Genomic DNA, 11,168 nt, shown 5'->3' on the forward strand with positions numbered 1-11,168 from the left:
GGAACTGGAGCAAAGAAAATTAATAGCAGTCATGGCGTCATAGTTTGAGGTAAAATATCATATGGAAATAGATTATTCCCAGAAACACGCCTTGAAATGTTTGTATTTTTTGTTTATTAACTATATTATTTATTTTTAATACGTTCACTGTGACTATTTATGAATACACGCATGCGGATATAGCGTGTCGGTTATAAAAGAGCCGCCATTTTGAAGATATATAACTACTAAAGTAGACGTAGTTTAGAACGTTTAAGTTTCGGTCAAATGTGAAAATTGTTGTATAGATATGTACGTTTATCAATGCTGTACGGAAATACGTGAATTATAAGGTGTAATTTGATGGGATATCGACGCAATTATCGAAAAACTGCGTGAATCGCCATTATGCCTTTGAACCACAGGACAAGGTCGTTCGTCAGCCATTTTGAGGCGATACCAGGGGTGAAAAAACGCTGCAGTGACGCAAAAAACGTCACGACGTATAAAAGCTAAGTCCCTCCTCTTCTTGTTCATTCCTGGATTTGGTCAAAGGTAAGTGAAGACGTCAAAACATTCGCGCATATACTTGTCGTTTTTAAAGGTGAAATCACCCCAGAATTTTCACACAAACCCACGCATGTAGTTGATTACGCTTTGGGACGAATTTTCACTCCCAGTGTCAACTAAGACTGTTTTTTTCTTGTGTATTTTACAGGTTTCAGTTCGTTTTCCTGAAGGCTCAGCCGTCGAGGACTTCGACCAACTACTCAAATTGATATTTTTTCTTCAAGTAATGGACATCTGATTACTATTTTTTGCCTCCAGTTTGTTCTTGAAGGAAAAGGCTAGCTTTTAGCTACCAAAGCCCCACCCATTAGAAATTTTGAACCAGGTATTAAAGCCATCAAAGTTGACGATATGTTTTTTTTGTATAAACGAAATAAGTGCCCGAAAAGCACAATGTTTTATGACTAAGACGTTGAGGGCATTTAGTTGGAATATCAATGCATACTGTTTACTTGTTAGTGTAAATCCAAAATAGTCGCATTAGCTATCTTGCGGCAGTTGGCTAGCAGCCGCCGCACTTTAGCATAGCCTAGCCTTTTGTTTAGCATGAGCTCACACATGAATGTGGACGGTGACACATGTCTCCGTTTCTTCGTGTGTGAGACGAGGTGGGCTAATAAAATTTGCAGTCGATAGTGATATCTATAAGCAATCTGATCATAAAGATTGCCGTGTTTGCTTACGAGACTAATAACCAATGAAGTCGGACTTTTTGCCTGCCGGGGTTTTGTAGGGGCTGCTCCACGGAACTGAAACGCATCGCAATCTACACATAAAGATTGCATTAGGCCGAGGATTGATGGACGTTTGATGAAGCACAGTGTTGCATTGACGATGATAGCACAGGGTGCTTCCACAAACCCCGCACCATGCACTGGGCAATCTGTGGATAAAGATTGCGGGATGACTGAAGCGAAGTGGTCTTTCGAAACACAAACATTCGGAGTCAAAATAGTGGACAATTGGCTTGACTCACCAGTGGCTTTTTCCTCGGAACATTTGGGAGTTTTTTTTGTTTAAAACAAAGCAGCCACAATGATTTTGCTGCTGCGTAGCAGTCTTTTTTTCAGCCTGCCGGTTAACCGCTGCTCGTGCTTTGTTAAAACTAAACGTCATGTTTCATTGGGCTTTCCATTGCTAACCGCGCTAGTTTGGCGTCGGAGGGGTTAAAGCTAGCAGGGCTCTCATTGGCGGACGAGATGACTGCCCCTCCCCCTCGTTTCTTTCAATTACAGTTAGGCTTTTTCTGCACTTATCTTGAGGGGATTCAGGCACAGTCGTGTTACCCCACCTATAAAAAAACCCTCATTAGTAACTCCGGATAGCATAATTTATAGTGAATAATTTTGGTCGATTTAATTATTTTTACTGTTACCAGTGATGCACCACATTGTTTCCAATTCTCATTGGAGAATGTAGCAGGGTGTTGTTTGACACTGACATTTTCTGTACATGTGTAACAGTTGTGCCACTTGCAGGCTTTGAATTATTTGCAGTGTTGTGGAGTTCTGAGACTATATAAAACTTCTTCTCCAACATATAAACGGGTAAGACCTAACTGATTCCTCACACCATGGCATTTCCAATGATCTTAATACCAATTTAGAGGCAGGTTCTACATAAAAAAAGAACAAACAGTGCACAATTCAGTCTGCCCATATCTTGCAAATAATACAATGTTGATTTAAATGTATAACAAACACATTTGTAATATAGTATCTGATTTAATTATATAACACACAGGCCACTTGACAGCAAGTAACTATGGACACCCAAAGTAATCCAGGCATCAGTGTTAAATAGTTACTATTACTTTAGTAGTGATGTCAGTAATATAATGCTTTTGTAATTACAATTTGTAGTAGGTGCCCCATGAACCACATTGTACTGATTGTTCTTACTGATTATTCTAGACATAAACCAATCAGATAAGATGATTTAAAAATATAACGTATGTGTGCAAGCATTACATTCATAGTTTTAAAAATCACAATCAGGATGAGTAAGATTTCCAGTTAAATGCTTCAAATTGCAGTTTTGCACTGTGATTTTGACATGCATGTGCTATTAATTATTTATCAATAATTGGCAAATATCCTGTTCGTTGTTTTTTTTACATAAATACAAGTATACTATGAAACGGAAATGAAAAATGACCCTATAATTCTATTTTATGTGTTCTCAAATGATAAAAATAAAATGAGTGATGGATGATGTGTAAATACATTTTACAGGCTCCAAATAGGGATGCTGCATTAATATGATCATTAGATGTAATTTAGTAAAGCAGAAAGCACATTGCCCACAGAAGCGCATATCGGTTCAAATGTCCTGCAAGGTCCTTTGAGGAGACATTTTGGTGCTCCGGGACACTCATCTGTCCGCTCCTGTCCCTTCAACTAGAGGTCGTGCAGGCAGCGTGCAACAAAAGTATGAGGCACTTAATATTTTTCTATTGCGGAATTGTTTGCTGATGAGTCAGAGTAGTTGTATTTGTTGTAGTGTGGTAACCAATGTGACTGCTGACCACTTGTGTCTGCCGTTGTTGCTGAGTGCTGTCTAGTGAAAGCTCGGTTCTTAAATTGTGTGGTGGACTGAACATATTTTTAAAGGTTTTGCGTTTAACAAGGCAAGTGTTGTTCTGTGTGTGCATAGCAGGGATGGAATTCAATTCTGACGAGCAGCCCCTCAGTTCTATTGCAGGCAAAAAAAAAAAAACGACAGTAAATATCATGTTAATGCCCCGTTATTAAAAAAAAAAAACATGCAATCCACATTTGCCCAGCTGCCGTATTTTAATTGCTTGCGGTTTGTTTTTCAGAAATGGAGGGGGTGCCGGTGGACCCCAAAGAGATTTTGAAGGGAGTGGAGGTTCTACTAGGGAAGGATGGAGGACTTTGCAGCTTGGAGGGAGTCCCAAAGATGTTCAGGTGAGGAATTTAAGACTGCCACTTTATCTTTCCAGTTAGCATCAAACAAAGTCTTAATATGTCTGCATATTTTCTGCACAGCCTAATGAAAGCATCTGCCAAGATGGTCAGTCGGTGTATGTACTTGAACATCCTCCTTCATACAAAATCACATGATGTTCTCAACAGGTAAGTCCTATATATTTTTGGATTATGCTCCTAGTGTGTCTAACTCTTAAAGGATTAATTTTCAAAGGCAAAGTAAAACCTCAAACACATATTAAAGGATATGACCACCATTGCCCTAGGAAGTTTTTGGCAGCACTGTCTGAATTCTGAAACCTCAAATGTAATAATGATATTTTTGGGAAACACTTTAGCTACCCACCATCAGCGATCGGCATTTTTCTCAGCACATTCCCTCGCCTTTGTTTAGGTTCATTCGAGTTGGTGGCTACAGGCTGCTGAACGCATGGCTCACCTACTCCAAAACCACCAACAATTCACCTCTGCTGCAGCTTATTCTGCTCACTCTTCAGAAGTTGCCTCTCAAAGTGGACCATCTCAAACAGGTATGCACCAAAGACCACCGCCTCGTTTGAATGGTTTGAAAACCAGTTTTTACTGGCACAGATAAATGTAAAATATGTATTTTATTGTGTGTAAATTTCATTTTAATTAGCTCATTACAAATTTTCCAAATTGCTTTTTTTTCCCGCCTCTGCAGAACAATACAGCCAAGTTGGTAAAGCAACTGTGTAAATGCGCAGAGACTGAAGGTCAGTTTTCGCTTTTATTACCCGTGTTGTTTCAAGCAGCTTTCACTCGACGCATAATCTCATTCGCATTTTAGAATTGAGGAAGTTGGCGTCCGTGCTTGTCGATGGCTGGATGGCAACAATTCGCTCCCAGAGTGTATCGAGCAATGCCAGCAGCCCCGCCGGTATGGACAGTTGACTTGGAATGCGTCTTTTTTTTTTTTTTTTGGAATATCATCTTAAAACACTCTCTACTCTACGTGTAGATAAGAAGAAGAAGAAAGAAGATGGCAAGGTCCCACTCAAAGAGGTGAAGGATAAGAGTGGAGAGGAGGAGAAGAAGAAAGACAAGGCGAAAGCTCACGCGCCGAGTCATGCGAAAATTCGTTCCATCGGTAAGCCAGTGTAAGAATTGATATACGTTATCTCATACTGCTGGAATACTTCTCAATGATCCCAATGGGTTTTGTAGGTCTAGAGATGGACACTCCAAACCCCGCCCCCACGAAGAAGAGCCCGACTGCTCCCCAGCTGGGTGACAAGTACAACATCAAGCCTCCAGTCCTCAAGAGGCTAAGGTACTGACATTTAGCAGAAGAAATATGAGCACAGCGTCGTCACAATTATGTGCTCTCTGCAGCCATCTGGTGGTCAGCCATGGTAACGTCATGCTCTCCTCCTTTTTTGTTTTTGTTTTTTTTACTCTCAACAGTTCCGGTCCATTTGATAATCCTCCATTGGAGAAGAAATACAAACCTCTAAACACGCCATCAAACTCTACCAAAGAAATTAAAGTCAAGATCATTCCAGCACAACGTAAGCGTACACTGACACCCGATAACGTCCTCAGATAATCCAAATGTTGTTGAGTGTCGTTTACCAAGTTGATAACAATGTGTCGACAGCTATGGAGTGCACGGGGTTCCTAGATGCGCTCAACTCAGCTCCGGTGCCAGGGATCAAGATCAAGAAAAAGAAGTCTGCAGCTGGTTCACCTTCTAGCGCCAAGGCTGTGTCGCCGACCTCAAACAAGGTAGACACTCAGCCAGTGGACGGACAAAGCCGTAAAATAATTGAAAAAATGCAAACTTCGCATTTAGTAAAATATCATCGAAAAGCTACCATGAGGAAAACCACCGATCTATGTAGTTAGCAACAGTCACCGTTTAAATTTAGGTCACTTGCCAACCTGTTCCACTTATAATTTGCTCACATAGGAGCTAAAATACTGAGTAATCATTTTCTAATTAAATAATATGTCATATTTGAATCAAAAATGTTATGATTGATCCAATAATTGCCTATAGGTGCCTTGAAAGTAACAAGTGTACATGTTCTCCCTATAATCTCGCTTTTTCTCCCTTTTTTTTTTTTTAAAGACAAATCCATTTGACAGTAAACCATCAACGTATTCCTCATCTTCTGCCAAACCAACATCTCCGGAGACAGTTTCTTCCAGTGCTCTTGATGAAAATCAGGAGCCGGATCGGCCCGGGACCCCCGTGCCCTCTGAAGACCCGGACTCCATGGACACCGGTGAGGCTGGTTCTTGCAAGTCCATGTTGATAGTATTACGTTTCCTTTTCTCGCTTAATATATTGCTGCGTTTGTATTTTGCAGGGGACAAGCCTAATGCTCTGTCCGAACCTCGCGGGGAAGAAGACTTAACTAAGAAGGGCAAGAAAAAGAAAACTGTGCACTGGGCTCAGGAAGATAATCTCAAACATTACTTTTATTTTGACCTCGACGAGACAGAGAGAGGTAAGAAACATGCCAAAGATAAGTGTGTCAAAGAGCCATGAATACGAATTACTCATTATTTATTCCCTCCCTTAGTCAATGTCAATAAGGTGAAGGACTTTGGTGAGGCGGCCAAACGGGAGTTGATGATGGACAGACAGACATTTGAGATGGCCCGCCGGCTTTCTCATGACACGATGGAGGAGAGGGTCCCCTGGACGCTCCCCAGGCCACTGACGTTGCCTGGCAGTCTGGTCATTCCCGGGTCCAACAGCACAGAAAAGCATACGCAGCGGGACCGTGAGATGGGCATCTTGCAGGAGATCTTCCTCAGTAAAGAAAGGTACAACCGTCTGGTTTCCCGCTCTCCCTAATACTGTAGATGTTAGGGGTGGGAATCTATGGGTACCTCAAGATTCGATCCGATTTAGAGGCCTACGATTCGATTTGATTCCGATTCAGAGGCCTAGGATTCGATTGCGATTCTGATGCATCACTGCATTGGCTTATATTTTATAGTGCGTGTAAAACATTGGTACCTTTAAAAAAAAAAAAAAAAAAAAAAAATCAAGGGAGAGCAATGATTTATATTTCACACTTTGACTTCGCTCTGCCCATATGAGGTTTTGCTTGTTCCGCTGCCTTGTCACGTATTAGCTTAGCCTAGCATAGACGTCTTGACGTACAAACGCACGTAATCTCTTGCGCATGCTTTTTTTTTTTTTGTTTTAGTTAAACTTAAATGTCAATTATTAAAACCTATAAATCGATTTAGAATCTTTTTAATACGCAGAACAATGCGTCGAAAAACGATTATTGTTCCCACCCCTAGTAGATGTGATGTTAAGACACTACGTTTATTTTTAACTCCTTCACTGCTGGACATATTCAGACCCTCTTTTACCCTAATGCTTGAAAAAAAATTGAAAAAAATATATAAATAAGTTCCTGGGATTCAATGGCTGGACTGTGAAAAGACAAGTAAATTCGTCAATGGCACTTTTTAAATTGAGCTTTTAATTAGTTTGCACTGACTACCTTAGTCCTATTGATTTATTTTTGTCCTATGTTGCGGTTCTGTGAAGCACTCGTGGCTTTTTTGGCATAAAAGATGCTAACGGCGGATATGAGGTTACGAACGGCACACGGGTAGTTTGCTCATGTGGTTTTCATACAAGTTTGTTACAATGTCTTCTTTGTCCTTTTTACCAGCGTGCCCGATAGTCCGCATGAACCAGACCCAGAGCCTTATGAACCGATGCCCCCTCGACTGATTCCCCTAGATGAGGTTAGTGTGAAATTCAAAACAAATCCCGTCCTTTTATTTATTTATTTATTTATGTTTTCATAAATGACCGCCTTACTCAATTTGTGTCCGGTGTCCTTGTAGGACTCGTCAATACCAGATGAAAGCTACTCTGAGCCCATGGACACATCTCAGCAGGTTCCCGCCATGGCCCAAAACGAGAGCTCCAAGCTGCCACCCGTCCTCGCCAACCTGATGGGCAACATTAACAGCAATTCACGTAGCCCGCAGACCGCAAACACTGTCAACAATCCCGTCACACCAGCTGTCAACGTGCAGGAGCTGCTCTCGTCTATCATGGTACTTGACTACTGCGGACTTGGAGCATTTGTCCGCGGCGAAATAAAGCTTTTTCATCCGTTTGATTTACTCATTTGAAGCTGCTTTTCGTAGGTCCTGTACACTATTTTGCTATCTGTGAAATAAAATGTCATTATTTATAGTCAACATATGATAGGAGGGCAATTAAGTTGTCAAACAGCGACATTCACAAAGACACATTTGTATTAGAACTACCAACAAAGTATGAACAAAGAGAGGACCATCATTGAGATGAAATGTAATTTAAATTTAAGCAAGAAAAATATAGGGGTCAAGTGAGTTCATTTTCAGCATTCGGTGTGTTCGACACTATCCCTGTATCCGAGCAAGAACTTGACTCATTTTGAACAATATGAAACAAGTTTGTCAAGCTAACACAGTCACATTTCTGAATCAAGTTGCTTTTGATTAGGTGGCTTGGGTTTAATATCGTATTAGTGTAGGGTTTTGTCACCATCCTAAAAAGGCCATCAGCCACCACGTAACAAGGACTACATCCCGGTTTTGCGTTTTATGTTTTTTAATTGTCATTTTGTACTGTAACTAATAAAGCTGCGTATCTTTAGGGTGCTTCCAGCAACCAGTCTACTGAAGACCTCATCAAGCAGCCTGACTTCTCAGATAAGATCAAACAACTTCTGGGTTCCCTGCAACAGACGCAGAACCAGAACCAGGGACCTGCACCAGGTAAAGCCGCATCATGCTCTGTTATCATATCACGGATGTCCCGTCCAGTTAGGCTTGTAAAAGTTTGCATGGCCAAGACAACACCAAACATTTTTGTTGAGTGTTTATTTATTTACTTATTCATTTTTAACATTTAATCGGCCTGAATAGTTTATCAAATACAAATCACAGTGTACCATCACTTTGGTACTTAAAGGGGAAGACAAGTCAAAAAGGTCTTTCCAAAAATGTTTTATGCCCGCCCCACTAGTCAAAACACGGCATTTTGATTAATATTACGTTTGTGTAACGTGACTTACGCAAAGGCACTGATGTCATGTTGAGAGATGTGGATTTTGCCGCTTAATTCATATTCCACAAATGCAATGTCAATCAGAATGCGGTGTTTAGATTAATGGGCACACATAGAACATTATGGTCTTGACTTCCACTTTAAGAAGTGCAGTTCATGTTTACATATCAACAAAAAGTTGAAGTGCTACATTGACTTTACACCACACTCGTTTTGTAGAATTTTGAGGGTTTTTTTTTTCATTTTCGCTTAAAAGACTGCAAGTCAAAGTGTTTAATAAGTTTACAACTCTAATTGAAGTACATAAATAATTGCATATTAATTTGTGGTTTATTGGGCCTTTTTAGCCTAAGCCTAGTCTGAGACGAAAACATTTCTGGATAATAAATACGATATTGTTTATTATAAAACAGATTTATTGTTTGTGTTAGTTAAAAAATACATGGGAAGATGTCCTCCAAAAAAATAATTGCATATTAAATCACAATATTGAGGAAGGGAAAAAAATCAAAATTGCATTTCTGAAAATCGCTCGGCCAGAATATTCAATTAGTGTACTCTTTAGAAATAACGTCATGATTTAAATGTGCATTTGCATGAATGCTTGCTCATCGCCCAAAAAAAAAAAAAGTGCGTATTATTGTTTTCCACTCAGGTTTTAAAAATGTTTCTCGTACATCCAGGCAACCCGAGTCTGCTGGGTCACGGTCCCATGAACAACATGCACATGCAGATGCCCATGAACAGCGGCTTCCCACCCAACATGCCTCCAGGCGGCCCCCGCTTCAACCACCCGCCGCCCCCTCACAACCACGGGCCGCCTTTCAACGCCGGCGGAGGCCCGCGCATGATGGGACCGCCGCCGGGGCAGGGCCGGGCCGATAACGGCAACTACTGGGGAGACGACAACATGAGAGGAGGGCCCCACCGGGGAGGCCATTTCCACCGGGGAGGGAGGGGCCGAGGAGGAGAGCCCGGCTTCCGGGGCCGAGGACGAGCGGGTCCAAGAGGAGGACACAATATGAATGGTATGTGGGCAACTTTTGGAGTTATCTTTTGACTATGTCAAATTCTCGTATTGATTGGCATTTTTTAATTTCTCCCATAGACATGTCCATGCGGCCTGTTTGTCGCCACTTCATGATGAAGGGAAACTGCAGGTACGAGAGCAACTGCGCTTTTTATCACCCCGGTGTAAACGGACCACCCTTCCCTCCAAACAACCAGCACGGACACTAACTGGGCCACCTCTGCCATATTCTGTTTTCCTTTCCATCAAACCACTGCGACATGATTCTGCAAGCGACTTTGAGATGATCACTAAAAAGGCTGTTTTTAACAGACTGAAGACTTTAACGACTGAAAACTTTGCAGCTTTTGCCGCTATGTCTGCCTGTCACCGTCCCCATCAGCATCTTCAAACTTCCTACATCGTTTCCCTCCAGTTTACTCATATTGCCTTCGAGCAGTGTTGTTTTCTTCTTGCCTGATTTTTTTGGCAGCACTTTAAAAAGAAAAGGTAAATCAAATTACACCACAAGTGATTATGATTGAGCTTGAACAACTAGATTTGAATACTGGATGAATCCCGAAGAAGCAGGGAAGCCTTTTTTCTCCTGCTCATTAGCTGGTAAACGATTGTGCTAAAGATTATGAAGACCCTGTGCGTGCTACCTGAAAGTTTATCTCCGCTTTGTGGCAGGACAGCTCTTTTTTTTGAGCAAATAAGTTCCAGCAAATGACCTCTGAACTCTCCATCTTAACCTTATCACGAAGAGGGGTTTGAACGTCAGTATTATGATGAAGTATTCTGCAGGTCAGCTATGGTGTGTTTTCTGTGAAAACTGACCTTTGTCTCTTGTGGGACTTTTTTTTTTTTTTTCTCTCTCCATGTTTTATTTTGATACAATGTTGAAAACAGAAACAGGTGCCCCCCCCCTTTTTTTTTTTTTTTTTTTACGACTGGTTCATTGAATGTTTGTATTATAAGGCTGTGTACAATACATGTTCATGCGGTCATATTTTTCAGTTGAATTATTTTGTACACTGTATTAAATGAATGTTAAAATATAGTTTTATGATTTATTTGAAATTGGGGACACAATGGGATAAATGCTTGAAAATAGTAAAAAAATGGACATTGGATGAAAATCAGAGAGGAAAAAGTAATACTCAAATTATTAAAAAAAAAAAGACGAATGTAATGGGATAATTAAAAATATATTACTTATAAATATAGCATCACTTATAAATGATTATTTTTCAGCAGAACAACTAAATTGCAAACTTAGAAAATATGGATGTCCAACAAAAGATTCCTGATTAATTAAGTAAGATGTATCTATAAATTCATAAGAATATAATCAGTTTTGACATTGTGAAACCACTCAAAAGGTTCTTGCAATCTGCAAACAATTTTTTTCTGATTAAACAATTCATGTTGACCGTTTTATTCACAGCACACGTATGAGGATTAAGTGGGTTAGGTTTAATGTTGTTGCTACTACATCAAGTAATGAATGTCATGGTTTGGATCACCGTTTATAAATTATTCTGTATGTGTAAACCAATTTAGTCATATGCCAAGCAAGGACAAGGTTACATTG

At 40.4% G+C, this 11,168-nt stretch overlaps 1 protein-coding gene across 1 annotated transcript; it reads left to right on the top strand.

The window, feature by feature from the left end:
* The first annotated feature begins 21 nt into the window (after window positions 1–21).
* Window positions 22–10,634, top strand: ppp1r10 (protein phosphatase 1, regulatory subunit 10). The gene is made up of 19 exons (XM_086013697.1): window positions 22–49; window positions 405–874; window positions 3,371–3,479; window positions 3,561–3,647; window positions 3,895–4,030; window positions 4,186–4,237; window positions 4,312–4,401; window positions 4,483–4,611; window positions 4,689–4,794; window positions 4,929–5,032; window positions 5,122–5,249; window positions 5,596–5,752; window positions 5,837–5,977; window positions 6,053–6,299; window positions 7,169–7,244; window positions 7,347–7,562; window positions 8,150–8,270; window positions 9,246–9,590; window positions 9,671–10,634. Exons 3-19 carry the CDS (start codon window positions 3,373–3,375, stop codon window positions 9,799–9,801), a joined length of 2,373 nt encoding a protein of 790 aa, XP_085869823.1. The 5' UTR covers window positions 22–49; window positions 405–874; window positions 3,371–3,372; the 3' UTR covers window positions 9,802–10,634.
* Window positions 10,635–11,168: the final 534 nt, after the last annotated feature.

This window comes from Filicampus tigris, chromosome 18, assembly GCF_054856515.1.
Source record: "Filicampus tigris isolate MCC_2025a chromosome 18, RoL_Ftig_1.0, whole genome shotgun sequence".
NCBI lineage: Eukaryota > Metazoa > Chordata > Actinopteri > Syngnathiformes > Syngnathidae > Filicampus > Filicampus tigris.